Genomic DNA, 21,213 nt, shown 5'->3' on the forward strand with positions numbered 1-21,213 from the left:
GGCAAGACACACACATCAGTTTCATGTTAAGAACATCAGGTAAGACTGGACCTGGGGTCTAGTTAGATGAAATACAGTTCATTTATTGACATCTATACCTCCTCATTGGTCCTATATTAGTAATAATTCAACTATACCCTATGATCAAACCTCAAAACCTCTCATACTTGAATAGCTATTAGCTACACATGCTTCAATTGATAACACTAATACAGACTTAAGTGCTTTTATTTAAAGGTAATTCATTAAAATACATTTCAGCCAAGAGTCTATTTACTCTCATTAGGATGAAGTTCTAGTTTCCAAAATAGAATATATAGATAAACCAGGGGCAGGCTGTTGAGAGTTTGAAATCATACAAAGTAACAGTGACAATCAAGGAGCCATGCAGATGTGAAGTCTTACTTTATGTACAGACTAAAAGATAGCAGGCAGCAGGCATTTTGAAAAGCATAGGACGATTGTGACTTTTAAAGCATATACTTTCCTAGATATATACTAGTCTTAAAAAGCTTATTGTATTGCATAACTGTGTGAAAACATAACAATAAATCATACATTGCCCAGTTATTGATAGTTTGCAAAGCATATTCATATCTATGATCTCATTTGATCTTCAACACAACTCTCAGAGGCAGGCAGGCAGAATGAGATTTCTGCTCTTACTCTACAGATAAGAAATGGCAATCCAGAGAACTGTTACAATTAGTTAAGGTCACAAATTGTAACCTTACAAAGCTAGTAGAGGAGGGAGACAGGCATAGAAGGCATGTTTCCTGACTGCCGCCCCATGACCATGTCCCACACACCCTTCAGAGACATCAAAGGCTCCACATAAGCATTATTCAATTTTTCATTATTAAACTAAAATTTTTTCAGCACCTACCATGTATACTTTACTAGATGTTTGGTCAGGTAATAAGTATGTAGACATGAATTAGATTCAACCTCTAGTTCCAGAGAGCACATGGTTAAGAAAGAGATTGGGGGAAAAATATGTGGACAAATAACCATACTCAATGTAACCCGTGCTTTAGAAAAAGCATGTATAAAATGTTACTGGCTCAGGGGTGACCAATCACAAAACTGTGCCAGGAGGAATTATAGAAGTTGTCACAGAGGAGGTGACATCTGAATTGGGTCTTTGAAGTTTTAGTAGAAATCTTCCAAATGTATAACAGAGGGGATGAACAAGATCTGTGTAAGCAAAGACAAGATATTAAACAAAGGGCTATAAATGGTACTGAAAGGATAATCCTCAGGGATGGAAAAAGGTTCAGTGAGAACTTGGGAAAGGTTGGCTGGGACCTATGGCCAGGCTAAGGTCTCTGGAGCATGCTGGGTAGAATAAGCTTCTGTTTCCACTCACACAACAAAATTGACTCATTACAAATAAATTCCCGGAGGTTCAACACCTTATAAGTCAATTAATTCCATTAATATCAATGACAAATGTCAAAGTTCATACTCACTGAGAGCTATGCCCTCGGGATCCCAATCATAATCGATAGCCTGAATACGTTCTTGTTCTTCAAGGTAATCGGCATACTTCTCAGATGACAGATTATATTTTCGAATTCGCACGTTTTCAGGAAGTAGCAACAAAGGGGGGTCACCTACAAACAAATGAAGGATTGCTTTATCTGTTTGATATCGACTTGAACTTTTTATACATATAAAGTAGGTTATAAAATAGCAGGTAGCCTCCCCCCTTTTAAAAAAATGAGGTTTTATAGGAATCTATCTCTGCTAATCAAGTTGGATAGAGCTATCTATCCAACTGGGTTGCAAAATCCATGACTATCTTCATAATCCATTCTTATCTCCATTCAGGTGGAAAGCTAGGATTTCTATTAGGGGCATTTATCATTCTTTATTCTTTGTCCTCAGTGGACAACAGTTTAGAGCAAGGCAAGACTGAGACTCCCTAGGAAGTGTCCTCTTTTCCACTATTTTTTTTTTCTTTATTTACCAGCAATAAAACAGACAAGATGGTAGACATTCAGTCTCACAGAAGAAATACAATTATGTATAGTCTTACTAAAAGTTTACCAGGAAGTCCTCATTCCTAACTCTTTTTTTTTTTTTTTTTGCATGTACTAAACTGCTCACTTTATTTTTTATTATTTTTTTGCTTTTTAACACAATTTCTTTTTTTAAATTTTTTTATTAAGGAATTATATGTGTACATATCTCATTCCTAACTCTTTACTGACAGATTTTATGATTTTTTTTAACAAGTAATCAGCTCCATGACTCAATTTAGCTCCTAGCTAATGACAAAAAAACAACAACCCAGCTTGTTCTTGATTTTTTTTTTTTAACCTAAAGCAGCTATTTTAATGGTGACACATCCTGAGTTGCAGTGTCTAAATTTTTTTATTTTATATACTTGCCTAATGTTAATCAAATTTAATTTAAGTAACTTTTGGAAGTTTATTTTATAAATTTCCTATCTTGACATTATTATGTTTTATATGAATATTCTAATTTATTGCAGCCATCTCCTTAAAAGATTGAACCACTTTTTAAATTTGCTGCTTAATTACCAGACCAACTGTTCAAATGCCTTTGCCCTAGTTTTCAATCAGTGTCAAAAATGTTTAGAGGGTAAAACACTTAAATGTGCTAGTCAAATGTATACAATAAAAGCCCAACTTGTATGAAGAAATTAAAGTCATTTTACCTTTAATTTTTAAAGTAAAATGCCACTTTTTTAAATCAAGTTCCTTAAACCTTAGTACAAACTTTAAATTCAAATCCGTAAGATCATAAAATCCTATACCCCTTAAAATGGGATATGCTGATTTCAATCAGACCCCTAGAAATTTGGGCTATAATATTTCTAACCTAACAATCTTTCTCTTTTGTACATTTCTATATAGTATTTGTTACTGCTTTTTGTGAGACTGATTCTCAGATACTTGAATTAACTAAAATGCTGAAGTAATAATTGAAATTTTGAATGTGCCAGGTTTTCTGGCACCTTCTCTCTGTCTGTGATCACTAGTCCATGAACAATAAAATAGGGATATGTCAACAAGGTGTCTTTGATGGTCCTCAATTGAATGTGACTTTTTTTGTGATCCATCTTGAAGTACAGGACCTCAAACATTGATCTCAGTAGAGTGGAAGTTGAAGAGCTTCATTAATTTCCTTATATTATTGACCATCCTGTAAGAATGCTTTTATTGTTTGAATCTTTTAGAAGGTGACATCTTTTCTACCTTCTTAAGTTTTTATCAAGGTGGACAAGAGCCTAAGTCCAGAATAAAAAGTAATACCTGACTCTTGCTTGAATCCCAAATTATTTGTTGGGAAATTGTAATTTTTGTTTTAATCTAGCAAGACAGGAAAGAGGAGAAGAGACAGGATGGGTGTTGGAAGAGAAGTCACTGATGAATTAAAAATAAGACTTTAAGTCTAAAATTTATTTTCTGGTATATTGTACTCATCAGCATTTATTTCTCAGAGAGTCAATCAATCCCGACATGAACCCATCATACCATCAGCTTCACACCGATGTCGACGGATGCCACTAAAGGACCTGAAGCCTTCGGCACAGTAACACTCATAACTTCCTTTAGTATTTTGGCAGTTCTGTGGACACGTTGCAAATTGCTCACACTCGTTGATGTCTGTAGGCAAAATAAAACCAAATATGCAACATCTGCTCCCATTCATTCTTTAGAAACCCTGCTTCTGTTTAAATCCATATTCACAATGACTAAAAAGACTGCCGATGAAAACAAGCAGATACCAACGTTTGTAGAACACTTTCCATATTTCTCCTCCTATTTAATCATCCAGAAAGACTCTATGAGGTATGGATTGTTATTAAACCCAAAGTTTCAAAGCTGGTAAGCAATAAAGACGGGGTTTTAACTGAAGCAGAACCAACATTTCCCTTTGGGGAAGGAGATGTTGTCATCACTACTTCCCCTTCTGCCAAGAGAAATGGGAGTAATTGATTTTTGGTTTTTCAATTGAGTTCTTAAGCTTCAGCTTCCAAAAGAACTCTTCCAATCATCTGAGTATGGCACTTCATGTGTTAGAAACAGTAAATTCAAATAATAAAAGACACTTAAAATCATACTCATAACTTAATAGTTTGAAGAGCTATCTTCTGACTATACCTTTAAACTCATTCATGTCTGGCATAAGTGTGTGTTTAATAAATATGTTGTTTAACTTAAGATAAAAAATTAAGATTTGTGCTTGTTAAAAATAACTTGAACTTACATAATGATACAATAAACAACCATCATAAATCATATTAGTTTCACAGATATTACTGAGGATGAGCTATCTGCCTACCACCCTGCTAGGCACTGATAAGATAGCATAGGATAAAAGCACTTGGATCCCTGAATTTGTGTGTTTTCTCACAACCGCAAAATTTAATGGGGAAAATAGATCTTGATATTTGTCACCTATGGTTATATATATTTAATTAATTTATAACTTATAACCAGATTTAGAACGGATCACCACCCCTAACAGTAAAATTATTGGTGCACCTGAATACTTTAATGAACCAGAACAATGAGTTTAGTCCCATTCAATGAATTAAATGGTGGTTTAATAATAGGGAATCAGTGAAGAACAGAAAAAGGATAAAGTTCTCCTAATAGGAATTGGGAGGAAATATATTCTACCATCACAGGAGTTTCTGTCTGAAATACTGGCTTTGAACCCAGGTCTACAGGAGCAGATAAATCCTCCTTCACTTAATTGGGTACAATTTTGTTCACATAGATTTTCAGCACATGATCTTTCCTTTCCTTTATCTGAAAAACAAAATCACAATATTACGAATGGAAGGTATAAACCAGACCAATCACAAATATCCATTGCTAAATAAGTGTTAGCCAGAACACAATAAAATGCATATGTTAGTCATAAGTCATATCACTGCCAATAGGACAATAAATTGGTATACATGGAGAGGAATTTTTCAATATGTATATGTCAAGGATTTCAAAACATTCATACTTGTACCCAGTTATTCCACATAAATAAATTTTTCTCTCAAGAAGGAAAAAAACATATGCACTATGATTTATGTTTAAGGATTACAATATTATTTATAATGAGAAAATTTTGAAGGCAACTTGAATGTTCATTTAACAATAGGAAATAAATTATGGTATACTGTATTTTATCAAATCTAAGTCACCTCTAAAGCACCATTATTTTATGTAACACTAAAATAGAAAAGATCTGGGACTTACACTATACTATGGCATATTATCAATTGTAAGATGTATCCTAGTTTCAGAGATATTAACAGTGATACTAAACATGCACTTTAGAATCAATGTTTATTATTTATGATTATCTACAAAATGGATTGCAATGTAATAATTAAAGTTCATGGTTTCAAATGACACTTTGACATGGGAAATATCTATAGTAAAAATGGAGAAAAATATTGTAATACTATTTAGTATAAAATACTTCTTTAAATTTTTTAAATATTAAGAAATACTTTTTTGCACATGTACACAAAAGAACAATAAATTTGGAGATTAGTTCTCTCTTAATGATGTGAGTCACGTGATTTTTATTTTTGATTGTTAATATATTTTCTGGATTTTATAACTTTCATAATAAAAATAATCATCTAATAGTTTATCTTTGCAGGGCCTATATGAATGACTCAGTATTCCTTATCTCTGCCAGTATCTGTCCAAGCTATCTGGCTTTCATTCTTGTCATTCTTATCAGTTTGCTTGTTTTATCCCCAGTCTTCATCTACCTCCAGACCGAGGTCTTATAGGGAAGCTGACAAAGATAAACATAGTGATAATGGAGGGTGAGGAGGATAGGGATGGGAAAGGTGGTTTTCTCCTTAAAGGATTCAAGCTTCATCTACTTCTGAAATGAAATGTGTCTTCATCACAGGCTTAATATTTTAGTCGAAGAGACTGTGGTATCTCCTGGCTCAATTCTTTCAAATCCAAATAGATTATTTAAAAATTTATCTTTATTGTTGAAAATATTACAGATGCCCCCTTTTCTTTTACCATTGACCCCCCCTCCATCCCATCTCTACCCCCAGGCCTTCACCACACTATTGCCTGTGTCTATGGGTTATGCACATATGCATATAAGTGCTTTGGTTAATCTCTCTCTACTTCCTCACCCAGCTCCCACCCCCCTCACCTTCCCTCTGAGATTCGCAGTCTGTTCCATGCTTCTATGTCTCTGGATCTATTTTGTTCATCAGCTTATTTTGTTCATTAAATTCTATATATGAGTGAGATCATGTGATACTTTGATCTGCTTAATTCACTTAGCATAATATTCTCCAGTTCCCTTCATGCTGTCTCAAAGGGTAAGAGGTCCCTCTTTTATACAGCTGCATAGTATTCCATAGGCATCTTTTTTATCCACTCAAATAGATTTTTATCTGTCTTCAACAGTAGGCCCAAAGAGGTGAACTTCATCACTTTTCAGAGTCCTTTAGGTTGCAGTGACTATATATGTGGTTTAAATAAACTAAAATCATGGAGTTTCAAAAAAGAAGAATAGCCACAAAATAAAGCACAATGGCATTCAATGCAATGCTGCCCTTGGAGTTCATATTTCAAAGCTGTACACATGAAAGTCTTATAATAAAGTCTGAACTCTTAATAACTACACATTGATAAATAAGTCTTTTTAGATTTTCTATTTCCTCTGGAGTCAGCTTCAGTATTTTCTGTCTTTCCAAGAATTTGTCCATTTAACCTAAGTTGTTGAATTGGTTGACATGAAGTTTCTCATAGTATTCCCTTATTATCTTTTAAATTTCTGTAAAACAGGTACTGATGCCTCCTCTACATTGCTAAATAAATGTGACCTATTTTTATTAACATAGATACCCTTGACCCTATCACATAACCTCTCTAAGTCTCATGTGCATTATTAAACTCTGTAATCTCCTCCCAGCTCCAAAATGATTAGGGGCTCCAGGAGGTTAAAAAATTCTGAACCAATTGCTCCCTTGCAAATCCTGTCATGTTTATGCTTTTTAAATGTACATAATCAAGTACTTCACAATATTAAAAAAAAAAAAAAAACAACTCCAAACCCCACTGAGAAAGTACATGAAATAAAGGGCAAGTCAACTTGGTATGGCAGGTTACCTATCCCTCTTTGCTCAACATAGGAGCAAAGCTGCCAAGTCTCTGGGATGCCTCAGGAAAATGTGATTGAAGCCCAAGAAGTTGAAAGCATGTGGTGCTAAGTTACAGGCTCCTAGAGTTTGAAGAACTCCCTCCTTTTTCCTCTAAAGAAACCAAGCTAGATTGGTTCACTGGATAGAGCATTGGCCTATGGACTAAAGGGTCCAGGTTCAATTCCAGTCAAGGGCACAATTAGTTACAGGTCCCCGATCCTGGTTAGGGTCATGCAGGAGGCAATCAATTGAAGTATCTCTCTTATATCGGTGTTTCTCTCTGTCTCTCCCTTTCCCTTCCACTCTCTCTTAAAAAAAAAAAAAAATCAATGGAAAAATATCCTCAGGTAAGGATTTAAAAAAAGAAAAAGAAAAAGAAACTAAGTCCTGGAGAAGTCAATAGTTGCCCAAAGGGGCACAGCGAGTGGTAGAGGAACTAAAGGGCAGCTCTCCTAGCCTGGCGTCACGGGACAGTTCCAGGCTCTGCCTCTGTCACTTTATGTGACTTCAAGCGTGTTACTTACGCTCTCTGAGCCTTATTATACAGAGAGACATACTAGCAGCGACCCAATGGGGCTAACTTGAGTGACAAATTAAATAATATGTGTGAAAGCATTTCCTAAAAACTATAAAGGACTACAAAAGTGTGAATTATTAACATAACATTCCAACATTTCCATGACACTATTGAGACAGAACCATCCCTTTTGATTGTGTTCACCATCTTTTTCCCACACAAACTTCTACCTCTAATTTAAAAATAAAAATAAATGTTTCCTTCCAAGGTCCCCTGTTACAGTCTCATCTTTACCAACTACCCTTAGAAGCTTTTCCCCTAAATGCCAAGGATACTGCATTTGGCTTAAAATGAAAAAAAAAAAAAATGTGAAGACAAACAAAATATGTTGCTGAGAGGCACCCAGTGAACTGGGAAGAAGTACTCTGCAGCCCTAGACGGTTTGGCTCAGTGGATAGAGCTTCACAGCCTGCGGTCGGAAGGGTCCTGGATTCGATTTTGGTCAAGGGCATATGACCGGGTTGCGGGCTCGATCTCTAGTAGGGGGAATGCAGGAGGCAGCCAATTGATGACCCTCTCATCATTGTTTCTATTTCTCTTTCCATCTCCCTCTCTGAAATCAATAAAAATATATTTGAAACAAAGAAAAAAAGTAGTACTCTGCAGATAGGTAGATGGGAGTCGGTTCAAAGCCTAGCTCAACCTCTTACTGAAAGACATGGCCACTTTAACCTCAAAGCTGGGCTTCTCATGTGTAAGGAGAGGGAGAAGGAGAGAGAGCTCACAGGGTTGTTGAAAGAATGAAATGAGATAGCACATGCAATGTGTAGCACTGTGTCTGGTATAGAGTAACAGGCGGCTGTGGGCTTGAATGCAGCTCAGCGCACAAAGTCAATTAAAGAGAAGCAGCGGCTATCATCTACTTTGTTATTCATGCTTTCACTAGTAAACCTGAATTGACACAATGAAATATGAGAACATGTCTTTACTTACTGCAACCTGTTTCATCAGACTGGTCACCACAGTCGTCAACATCATCGCATGCAAGGTGCTGTGAAATGCATTTCTTGTTGCTGCACTTAAATTCATCTTCTGCACAAGGTCCCGGGGTCGGACCTACACCTGTAATCGAGGAACAAATTAAAGTCAAAACTTTTTCTTCGGTGAAACCAGAGGCTTCCCTCTGTGGCAGGGACAGTGGCTGCTCACCAATAACCTCGTGCTTCCCGACATTTCCCAGTCTCCCTTGCAATTATGTTAGGACCATGTGACTATCTTTGGTCAATAGATTCTGAGTTGAAAGTGACATGTGTCATCCTGGGCTGAAGCAATTAAAAGCTCATGTGCCCCACCCCCCCCCCCCCACCCCCAGCCCCTTTGGAAAGCCATATGTTTGAGGTGGCCTCTTAACAAAAACATCATCTGGTTTTGGCTTCACACTCAGGAGGCAAGCAATGAGGACACTGATGTTGGAGGCAGGAGAGATGGAGACCTGGGTTATGCAATGGCAAAGCATTAGTAAGGCTGTCACCCTGGAAACACTGGAAGGCAGACCACATGCTAGCTGCAGTTGTCAGTCTCGGGAAAGAGGTTGGAAAACAGAGGGTTAGTGATACACACTGCTTGCCATTACCTGAGTCTGGCAAGGCAGTATATGAAAGAAATAAGCTCAGGGAAGAAGTGGTTGGTTTACAAGCAGAACTGAAAGAAAGAAAAGCCCAGAAATTTGGAGTATGGGAAAAACTGATTGCTTTTATATCCCAAACAGTAAGAGTCTAAAGTTTAAAAGGCTTTGAGACACAAAGGCCCAGTAAAACTTTGGTTGGATGAAATGACTGCCCATTCATTTTTCACAATGGCCTGGATGTAACTGACAAATAGTTGAGGCAAAGGTGCATGAGGGAAACAAAGCAAAGAAACAGAGCAGATTCAAGAACTATGTCTCATAAGAAACACTGAGTGAGGTTATTGGCAAATACTGGTAGATCCAAAGCCTGCTCAGTTTCCGAGAGAAATACATGACCAAATAAAACAAAATACCATGATTGAGACTCTTAAAAAGCTCTTGGGCCCCAAACCTTCTATAAACAGGGAGTGGGCTGAGAAAGCTGTGCAGCTCCTAAGGAGAGCATATTTCCACTCCCTCTTTATTTGAAGAGGACAATAGACAAGGAAACCCTCCCAAAGGGTAGAAGCAGAATCAGTGAGAAGCCGTGGCCACAGGTGCTCCTTCCTGAGCACAGCTATGACTCATCAATGAACCTCCTTCACGCCCATAGTGGGAGCCCTCATAATGTCCTCAGAGGGTAATCAAGTAATTTGCTCTCCAAATCAGTGTGCTTTTGAGAGTGAAAGGGGCACTCTTAATTCCACCAGGCATAAATCAGGACCGTCCTGGGCCAAAGTGTCACCTTAGCCCAGTGGCTTGTCAGAATTCTTAGGACTGGTGACTACGATGAGTCTCTAATTCTTTCTTCCCCAATGAGAATATCTATTTCTATTATGCTGCCCCTGTTCTAGCATTGTCTATTGAGGGGAAGGCGGTGGGGGTACAAATAAAGTTGGTCTATTGGTTTATGGATCTCCAGACCAAAAGGAATCACATCCAAAATTGGTGGCATGACTACTGCCCAGTACCCAGATCTCCTGGATTTCAGTTGTTGGTGGGACCATGAGTTACATCCCTTGGGGAGAGGTTAAGGGTGTTCTCCATGTGCAGGAAGAAAAGCAAAAAGGGATTTTTAGAGGCACAAGGACACATTATGGCAGAAATAACTGGTGTTCACTAAATATTCATGCACTTCCCTGTGTTTCCCAGCCTCCTTTGCAGTTCCAGCCAAAGGACTGTGAACACAAGGGACATCTGTCACTTCCAGACACAGGAAACTAAGAGCCTGTGTGCCTCCTCCGCTTCTCTCTCTCCTGTCCCAGCAACCAGATGGCATAGCGACTGGATGAAGGAGGGGTTGCCTGACCTTCATCACACTTTACATGACTGAAAATTTACCCCCTGCTATTTGAAGCCATTGAAATGTTGCCTAGAGTGATGGCTGTAGCAGTGATTCCTCTGTCTGATATCCTGCTCCTTGGGGAGAATAGTATTTACTACCTCCTTTTTCCACTCTTGGACTTGACCACATGCTCCAAATGTCTTGCTCCATTAAAAAATGACATTTGTAGTAGGGAAAGTGGGACAAGAAAAGGTGGTCAAATTGTAAAAAAAAAAAAAAAAAATGTTTTAGCTTCAAGTCTTCATCCTTTTGTGCTATGCCTCAAATAAACATGTCAACAATGTTATAACTACATGTTCATCTTTACCGAAAACAGGGAGTACAAGTGAACTTGGCAATAGTGTCAGAGTCCTCTCTAGCATACAGTCCTTTCTGGGATGCAAGCTGGCCATGAGCATTTTAAGGCCACATTAATACAAGGGCCAGAAAATAGAAAAATTAGGCATTTGTATAAATTTTCCCAGAAGATTTTCTTTTAGGAATAAAGCAGCTGGAGTCAGGGGAAATAATTTTCCTCACTGACTTTTTCTCAGATAAATTAAATTGCCCAGATAATTAATCAACTCTCCTGTTCAATGGATAGATTTTAAAACATCTCAAAATATAAAAGCACAGATTCTTCAATATTAAAAACATTAAATTCAGCCAGTTTGAAACTTCTATCTTAAAACAATCTATCATTTTTCTCTTCTGAGCAATAAATTTTCATTTTAAAGAACGTTAGACAAGCTAACACCAGTGTTGCCATATTTCACACCGGTCTTTTCAGCTTCACATTTATAAGTTCAGTCATAGATTAACAATGAATAACTCTATCCTGAAGAGTGACCAAGCCTCATCTTTAAAAAAACAAAAACAAAATCATTAATCTGTGAAGTGTGACTCAACCAGTATTTTGTGTTTGTTTCCATTTTCTTGAGAGAAATATGAACTGAATATTCAAACAAAGGCAAAAATTATAAGGAACTTGCCAAGAGCTCGCTCAAATGAGAAAGGAATAAATGGGGGAGGGTTGCATCTGAGTAATACATGTTTACAAGGTCTGGTATAAACAATTATGTCGGCAGAGATCTGCAGTCACAGGTGCAGCTCAAGCCTCTGCAGAACCAAGTGAAATCCCAGAGGTACATTCTGAAGATTGCAGACAATTTTGGGTCCTTAGTTTTCCCTTCTTTCTTGTGACTTACAGTTTTCCTCTTTCTCATCACTTCCATCTCCACAATCATCATTATGGTTGCACATCTCGTGACTATAAATACAGCGATTGTTGTCACACCGGAAACGGTGTGGTGACTCACAGGGAACACTCACTAAAACAAAAGACGGAAAAATAAAAATACAGGTTAAGAGTAGAATATAATGTCAATATCTAAAATGCCCCTATGTCTGCACCACGCTTGCTTGATTCAGCCATTCATTTGTTCATTCAATTCACCAGTAGACAAATATTGGTATATCTTGAGTATCTGGTATACACCACAGTGCTGTGCTAGACATCACAGTCAATGGGAAACAAGAAAGCCACAGTCTTTGTCCTCATGGAACTTTCATTCTAGCAGAGAAATGGACTTTACAAATTAACCATTCAACTACAACTGTGATAGAGCCACAAAGGAGATATGCTATGAAAGCATCTACTGGGGATACCTGATATATCTTGGGGATAAGGGGTCAGAAGAGGCATTCACAAGGGAAGATTCTGAGTCAGGAAAGAGCATGGTAGGTTTGGGGCCTGAATAAAAGGTCTCTGTGGATGGGGCACAGAGTGAGGACAGTGGTGGCCATGAGGCTGGAGGGCAGCAGGACAATACATGCATGAGCCCTTAGTCTCAGTCAGAAGACCATTGCTTGTCCCTCTGACATCAGTTGTCATTGAGCCTCCAGAGCATGAAGTTTTACACAATGATGGACTCACATTCCTGAATTCCCTCATTGATTACATTTAAAGTTGAAATCTCACATTCCAACCTGGACTCATTTTGTTATCCAGAGTCAGACCACCAGCTGATGCTGGTGCACCTATGCAGAGCCCAAGGGTAGAACCCAGATCCCTTATTTGGTACAGGAGCATGGTCCTCTATGCATGTACCAGGAAGTCAGTGAACTCAACACACATGTGTGTTCTCCTTTCACATGGAGGGCTTGGGCTGTTTGATTCCCTTCTTCCTTTGTACCACACACAGGGAGCAAGAGGAGAGACTTATAATGATGTTGGTTTTTGGGGGGGAGAGGGAGGTCAGATCCAAGAGCTGGTTCTTAGAAGTACAGTTAATAGAATTATTTGCTATGAAAGGCAAGTGCAACACAATAAAATAGTGTTGGTCACTTTTTAAAGTGGCTGTATCTCCACCTCTCCAAGTTTAATTTTACTAGCTATGGGCACTTTATCTTATAGAGGGAAGCAACTTCCTAAGTACTTATTCTTTGAAAGTTACATATGCTTAAGATATTTTTCAAGATTCATTAAGTTAAAACAAAACAAAACATGGTTAGTTACTAACAAAAAAAGAGATGGTGCCTTACCCGGTGTGGCTCAGTTGAGCATCAACCTATGAACCAGGAGGTCACGGTTCGACTTCCGAGTCAGGGCACATGCCCGGGTTGCAAGGTCAATCCCCAGTATGGGGCATGCAGGAGGCAACCGATCAATCATTCTCTCATTATTGATGTTTCTATCTCTCTCTCTCTCTCTCCCTTCCTCTCTGAAATAAATAAAAATATTTTTTTTAAAAAAAGAAAAAAAAAGGTGGCAAGAAAAATGCAGGGATGCCACTGTGAAAATATAGTGTATGCTAATTACAGTTCTCTGAAGGAAAGGAAATATTCTGATACATCATTTTCCAGAGTCAAATTCCTGGGCTAAAGAAACCAATGGTAAAGATGATATGAACTCCAGAAGCAAAGTGCAGTGGAGTCAGGCTAGGAGCTAATCAAGAGTTTCAGCAGGAGTGTTTCTAGAGGTGCCTTCTCCTGTGTTACGGGTTTTTACTTACACAAAATTCTTAATCCTAAACTTGCTTCAGAATCCTTTGTAGGGTTTATTAAATGCAGAGATTGGTAGGCCCTACTGTCAGAGACCAGTCTGAGGCAGGTCTGGGGTGGGCCCATAACTTTTGCATTTCTAACATGTTCCTAAGAGATATGACGGACTCTCCTAGTACATGGAGGTAACTTTGAGAACTACTGCCTTAGAGTCTCTCCAGTGACTACAAACATGTAGGCAAAATGATTAAAAACAAAACAAAATTGTTTTTATTCACTTTGTTAAAATCAGTAGTTTTCCACAAGGGGATTATAGTAAAAGCTAAGGAGCTTTTAAAATAGACATTTGCCCAAGCCCCATCCTTGGAGATTCTGGATCATTAGGTCTAAGGCTGGGGTAGGGCCAGAAAATGTGATTTTAAAACATTTCTTCCCAAGTGATTCTGATGTGAACCCAATTCACTGGTTTAAAACATAAATATGCAACATAAAACAGAAGGGAATTAGATGGCCTTGAACTATTATGAAGGAAAGTGACTTTAAAGATGAGCTAGTCTTAAAATTGCCTATTGTGTTCTATGAAGCTCTAGGGGTTTAGAAGAGATGCTTTGAGGGGCACCGAAAGTAACATGGAGCAGGAGAGGTGCAACACCCCTACCAGACTCCAGCCACAACAGATCTGCCTCCAGTTATGCACAATGAGTTTCTAACTAAGACTTCTTTAGAAGAAATTATCTTTTAAGGTCATAAAATGTTTAAAACCATGGATGTTTGGCCAACTTTCTCATGTTCCAAGTAGAGAACTAAAAAGGGAGGCCAAGTGAAATCACAGTGAAGCAGATCGTGTGTCCCGTCCTCAAAATCATACAACTGCCCCCAGGAGCCCATGCTCCACATCAGAAACAGGTTTTCCAGACAACACTGCTCCCGTGCACTCCATATCTCCCTCCCTCTTACAGCACAGATGGAGTTCTTCATCGGAACCATCGCCACAGTCGTTGTCGCCATCACATATCCAAAATGACTGAATACAGACGTGATTTTTACATTCGAACATAACAGCTGGGCAGTATGTCCCATTGGGAAAGCGAGTGGCTGTTGGAGGGAAGACACATATTCAAATTATTAGGAGTTACTAGCTTTGGAAAGCTGACCTGCTATTGCTCCTTTAGCTCTTTCCATTGTCATCTGCTCTTCCTTCCTCATCCAGATGTACTGGGGCCTTGAACTGCCTGAAATTCTGATGAAATATTTCTGAAGGACAGTTGTCCAAGCCCAATTTCCAATGACAGAAGTCATTCTGTGGCTTGCACTGGACTTTTTCTTTAGAAGCAAGGACAAAACCTCAGCTCTACCCCTGATGCATTTATGTAGTTAGTCTCTTTGAAAGCAGGTTTTATGGCAACCTCATCATCAACAATACCTATCATGAATATTCATCAACAGTTATTGTTTACTCAGTGATTTATTAAGAGTAAAATGTGAATGATCATATTGGCATTACATTTTTAAATAACTTTTCTATCATGCAATTTAGAAAAAATTTAACACTGTAAATTCAGTAATCCAAGTTCTCTATGCCCGTTTAGTCATTGTTTGAATATTCCTTTTTTTTTAATTTCTTTATTGATTAAGGTATCACATATTTGTCCTCATCCCCCCATTCCCATACCACACCCCTCCCCACGCATGCCCCCACCCCCCTGAATATTCCTTTTTTTAACCTGCAATTTTTTACCCAATTAATGATTTGTATAATAACTGATAATTATAAATACTTTTGGTAGCGCAGATACTTAATATATTTTTATTTAAAATATTATTAATGCCTTGAATGACTACTGTGAATATATATGGATATGGGGACTCAAATCCCAGGTGAACTGATAATTACCAGTGAGTGCTAAGTAGAAAATACCTATGGCCTTTTAATCTAAAAAGTGGTGGCTGATGAAGAAATGGGGTCTAACTGTCATATCTGTACAATTCACACAAGCAGTGCCACAGGTGTAGAGGAACTTACGACAAACAGCTTCATCAGAGGCATCCAAACAGTCACTGATTCCATCACACTGCAAATTGTCGGGCACACAGTGTCCACTCTTACACTGAAAGAGTCCTGGATGGCAGGTCCGCATCTCTGAAGAGAAAAGACTGTCATTTCCAGAAGGACTTGGCATTCTCAGACAGGTATTAGCTCCAGGGGGAGTAGTAAGAACTCAATCGCATTCCGATCCACACCCTGTCACTGGCTCCCAGCAAACCCACAACTTACAGTTATAATAAACAATGAATAAACTCAAAGCTCACACTTCCCCCATTCAAGGAGGGGGGCGGGGGTGGAGAGATGAAAGTACCTATCTCTCTTCTATCTCTTACGTTTTTCCTCATCAATCTAAATTCCCCAACTTTTAATGTTTGCTGACTTTTCTCAGGCCCAGCACTTATTCGGTAAAGAGCTATGAAAATTTCGTGGGGTTTCTGATTCCTATTCCAATGCTCTGCCTTCCATACCAGAGAACTACAGTACCATTCCCCTTAGGGCCACTTGCTGGGCAATAGTAGGAACCAGTGTTTTTATTTGTTTACTAGACCAATGCAGATTAAAGTCTGCTCCTAGGAAATGTTTAAGTTAAAATAAGATTTTTTTAAAATCTCTTGCTGCCCTAGCCAGTTTGGCTCAGAGGACAGAGCATTAGCCTGTGGGCTGAAGGGTCCCGTGTTCGATTCTGGTCAAGGGCACATGCCCAGGTTGCGGGCTCGATCTCCAGTGGAGGGTGTGCAAGAGGCAGCCAATCATTGATTCTCTCTCATCATTGATGTTTCTATCTCTCTCTTCCTCTCCCTTCCTCTCTGAAATCAATAATATATTTGTAAAAAAGAATAAAATTTTAAAAAATCTTGCTTCCCCCGCTCCCCATTATTATTTATCTAGAATACTATAAGTTAAAAATAAAGCATAGAAAAACAGAGCAGAAGGTTCTATGTAATGCTAAGGTTTACATATTACCTAAGTTACACAAAAATCATTTTACTCTAAAAACCTTAAAAATAGCCATTTGAAGTCCCTACTTCTGTCAAATGTGCTGACTTCAGTACAACGCTCTACAGAAAGCCTCCCGGAGAACTGTGACAGTTACCACAGTCCCGCTCATCCGAGTTGTCTCCACAGTCATTGTTAAAGTCACAGATCCATCGAGAGGGAATGCATCTCTGATCGTCACACCGAAACTCACTCTCTGAGCACTCCCGAGGGACTGAAAAGGAAAACCACATGGCCATCAGTGGGTACCAGGAATCACACTCAACACAGGTTGGTGAGAAGGCTTAAGAGCCCTGGGTGCCCAAAGCTCTCTGGGGTCTCAAGTTACAAAGGTCTGCTTGGGCAGACTATCCATCCTCCAAAAACAGAACTCCCACCCCAATTTTAAATCTGTAAGAGATGATTTAATCTAAAGGTAATTTTTTTTTTTTTGCATTCTAATCCTAGATTTATTCAACACAATTCTTTTACTCTACACAACAAAGTATAAACACATTATCTAAAATGCTACAAAGTTACAAAAAATTCAAAACAGAAAATTCATAGTACTGACTACAATAATAGCTGAAAAAGCAATGTACACGTTGTCAAGGTAACCCCAAAAACCACCACGAAGAGGGAGAAGGTCTGTGATGACCTTGCAGAGCTCTCAATTTGCTCACCAATTTCAGAGAAAAAAGAGATGTGCCATATGGATGTATGCACATGAGTACATGTGAAAACAGAACCACTTACAGCAACTAACATGGGATGTTTCTCTTTATTTCATGAAACTCTAGATAACCTCCTACAAGATTCAACATAAACTTTCTTATAAACAAGAAGATGCCAATTGATGCATATAAGCATAACCAATGGACACAAAACTCTGGGGGGTGAGGGCATGTATGGGTGTGGGATGGGGGGGAACAATGGTAAGATATGTACACATATAATACCTTAATTAAAAAAAAAGTGAAAGAAAAAAAAAAAAGATGCCAATTGGATTGCCCTTTTGAATAAGAAGTTTATGGCCAATTGATATTCGTGGTGTAATCAGTATACTGATATTTTCAGTTGCCTATGGCAAATAATGATCACTTCTTACTTCCATAAGGTGACTAAAGTTAGAATGTATTGCATATCAGTCCATCTGAAATTGATATATATCATGAGTCTTTGGTGTATGTTCAGGGAAGGGTCTCACTAAAGCCGGGCACAACAATTTCAAAAATACAACTAGAGGTCAAGAACGGACATCGTCCAGAACCACAGGAAAGTTGTTGGACTGAAATGCCCACAGCTGGGGGGAAGGAGAAGGCCACGGGGACAGTCGGGGAAGCCGTAAAAGCCTGAGGTATGGAGAAACGGGTGGAGACACGAGCACGCGCGCCTGCGGGGAGGATGGAGCCGGAGAGGAGGGGGCGGCTGATGACCTGGCCGGAGTTCACTGGCAGGAAGGAGATAAAGGCTCTGGAGTGCGCTGAGCGCTGGCTCCGATTGCACTGAACCCCATTCCCGGCGAAACCCTGGGAAACTCACTCACTTTCGCAACCCCGCCGCCCCCGCAGGCCGCCCGGCCCGGGACGCTGGGGACGCCGCCGCAGCGGCGGCGCCCGGAGCCCGGCGGCCTCCCAGCACCCGTCCCCGCCGCGCAGCCCCCGCGCGCCTGGTGCCGCGGGCCGCGCCCCCTGCACACCGGACAGAGGCCCGGGCGCCCTCTCCGTGCACCTCCCGGTGGTGCTAGACTTCAGTAGAGTTGACTGAATTCAAGGGATTAAGAAGTATAAATTGGGGGGACGCCGCGGCGGCGACGTCCGGAACGCGGCGATGGCGGTGCCTGGAGCTCGGCGGCCGCCCAGCGCCCGTCCCAGCCGCGCGGCCCTCGCGCGCCTGGTTCCGTGGGACGCGCGCACCGCGCACGGGACGGAGGCCCGGGCGCCCTTTCAGTGCACCTCCCGGCAGCGCTAGACTTCAGTAGAGTTGACTGAAATGAAGGGAGTAAGAAGCACAAATTGAGAAGTTTGAAAAAGATGGCGGCGGAGGTTAAAGGCTGTTCTGTTGCCTCGCACCCAGCGAAATCGGAGGGGATGAGGTGTGGAGGTGCGTGGGTCTGGCTGGTGGCGGGGGAAAGGGGCTTTTGTTCCAAACCTAAGGGAGATTAGCTCTCCATCACCCTGAAACCCATCTTCTGGCAAACCCCGGGAGACCCAGATGCCTGCGGGGAGAGGCGGGACTTTTGCGGAGGTGCGCCCAGCAATCAGTGTTTGCTGCGCTGGAGTGCGGAACGAGGGGACTTAGATACGTGGAAGGCAGAAGGACCAGACTCACAGCCATCGCGGCTCGCCGCACCATGGCCTGTTGGCGCCCTGAGACCCCGCCCCGCCCTGGGACCCGCCCCGCACGTTTTGAAGACCCGCCCCGCAAGTCTTGCAGGCACACCTGCGCCCTAAGCGACGGCTTATGCATGTGGATGGCCTGCCCTCTGGCAGCGGACCAGATGATCTGCTGTTCTAGTCGGACTGCTCCAGGGCCACTCAGACAGGAGGAAGAAACTACAGTTTTTGCTGTAATCCTTGCTGAGTGCCTAAGGCAGTAGCTTATCTACACCCCATTGGAGACCCAGAAACGAGGGCATCTAGTGGTCTGTGGGAGATGACACCAGATTTCAACCACGTGCATAAGGGACACATTCAACGGGAATATTCAGTGAGCGCCAAAGCTTTGCTGCACCAAGACCCGGCCCATAAACGTGTCTCCTGCACAGCAACTCTTCCTTTATAGACAAAGAGAGCCCCCCCAGTGACACCAACAACAATCAAGACTTAACTATACAAAGGAGGACCAAGATGGAGGCATAGGGCGGAAGCCTAATTGTTGCCTACCACAACAACTTTGAGACTACGACAAGAGAGCAGAGCAGACACCATCCAAGACCACCATAGGGCTGGCTGAGTAGATGCTCTACAACTAGAATAAAAGAGGGGTATGTGGGATGATGCTGATGCCGGTGACCCAAAGATCACACTTTAAGAACTACGGCTCAGGCGACACAAAAGAACTATGGCTCAGGCGATACAACAGCGGCCTGGAACGTGCTCGGCGCAGTTCCCCCGGCGGTCTCCGGCTGAGGGGACAGCTCCACTGGCAGCCAAGCACGGACAGACGAGCCCCTATGAGACATGGGGTGGGAGACTCCGCGCTTGCTGACCTCCGAGTCCATCAAGAATCTCAACGCCCCGGAAGCGGCCAGGTGCGCATGCTCGGCGACCGGCCACCGATGCAGACCCAAGGGCCGACGCAGCGACGCCAGACTGGCCCACCGCCATGCACCTGGTGCACCGGAGCTTCGCCGAGCCGCCGCCCGACGAGTTCTGCAGCAGCCATACTGGAGCTCTGGAAGGATGGCCAGGGGAATTGCTGAGGGGGGATTGACCGGCAGGAATTGGGATCGGGAAGACGGGGCCCCGCTGAGACCCGGGTGCGGGCGGGGTTGCGCGCCTCTGGGCTCGGGTGTGGTCACAAGCCTCTGGGTATAAGTGAGGTCTCAAGTCCCTGGGTCTAGGTGAGGCCACATGCCCCTGGGTCCAGGTGAGGCCGGACTCCGGGTCCGGGTGAGGCCAAGTGCCCCTGGACCCAGATGACGCTGGATCCCGTGCCCGGGCGAGGCCAAGCGCCCCTGGGTCTGGGAGAGCCCACACACCCCTGGGTCCAGGCGAGACCATGCGTCCCTGGATCCGGATGAGGCCTCGTGCACCTAGGCCCGGGTGAGCCCAAGTGGCCCTGGGTCTGGGAGAGGCCAAGCGTCCCTGGGTCCGGGTGAGACCATCTGTCCCTGGATCCGGGTGAGGCCTTGTGCACCTAGGCCCGGGTGAGCCCAAGTGGCCCTGGGTCTGGGAGAGGCCAAGCGTCCCTGGGTCCGGGTGAGACCATGTGTCCCTGGATCCGGGTGAGGCCTCGTGCACCTAAGCCCGGGTGAGCCCAAGTGGCCCTGGGTCTGGGAGAGGCCAAGCGTCCCTGGGTCCGGGTGAGACCATGCGTCCCTGGATCCGGATGAGGCCTCGTGCACCTAGGCCCGGGTGAGCCCAAGTGGCCCTGGGTCGGGGAGAGGCCAAGCGTCCCTGGGTCCGGGTGAGACCATCTGTCCCTGGATCCGGGTGAGGCCTCGTGCACCTAGGCCCGGGTGAGCCCAAGTGGCCCTGGGTCTGGGAGAGGCCAACTATCCCTGGGTCCGGGTGAGACCATGTGTCCCAGGATCCGGGTGAGGCCTCGTGCACCTAGGCCCAGGTGAGCCCAAGTGGCCCTGGGTCTGGGATTGGCCAAGCGTCCCTGGGTCCGGGTGAGACCATGCGTCCCTGGATCCGGATGAGGCCTCGTGCACCTAGGCCCGGGTGAGGCCAAGTGCCCCTGGGTCTGGGAGAGGCTAAGCGTCCCTGTGTCCGGGTGAGACCATGTGTCCCTGGATTTGGGTGAGGCCTCGTGCACCTAGGCCCGGGTGAGCCCAAGTGGCCCTGGG

The 21,213-nt window shown here is 42.2% G+C and overlaps 1 protein-coding gene across 1 annotated transcript in view; it reads right to left on the reverse strand.

The window, feature by feature from the left end:
• The window catches only part of LRP2 (LDL receptor related protein 2), a 174,581-nt gene that overhangs the window by 17,925 nt on the left and 135,443 nt on the right, over positions 1-21,213 (reverse strand). Inside the window, exons 60-67 of the mRNA XM_054723511.1 lie at positions 16,816-16,932; positions 15,699-15,815; positions 14,633-14,770; positions 11,881-12,003; positions 8,676-8,804; positions 4,659-4,790; positions 3,507-3,638; positions 1,473-1,616 (exon numbers count right to left, since the gene is read on the reverse strand). Of these exons, the coding sequence (XP_054579486.1) occupies positions 1,473-1,616; positions 3,507-3,638; positions 4,659-4,790; positions 8,676-8,804; positions 11,881-12,003; positions 14,633-14,770; positions 15,699-15,815; positions 16,816-16,932 (1,032 nt within the window). The remainder of the gene's footprint in view (positions 1-1,472; positions 1,617-3,506; positions 3,639-4,658; positions 4,791-8,675; positions 8,805-11,880; positions 12,004-14,632; positions 14,771-15,698; positions 15,816-16,815; positions 16,933-21,213) is intronic.

This window comes from Eptesicus fuscus, chromosome 11, assembly GCF_027574615.1.
Source record: "Eptesicus fuscus isolate TK198812 chromosome 11, DD_ASM_mEF_20220401, whole genome shotgun sequence".
NCBI lineage: Eukaryota > Metazoa > Chordata > Mammalia > Chiroptera > Vespertilionidae > Eptesicus > Eptesicus fuscus.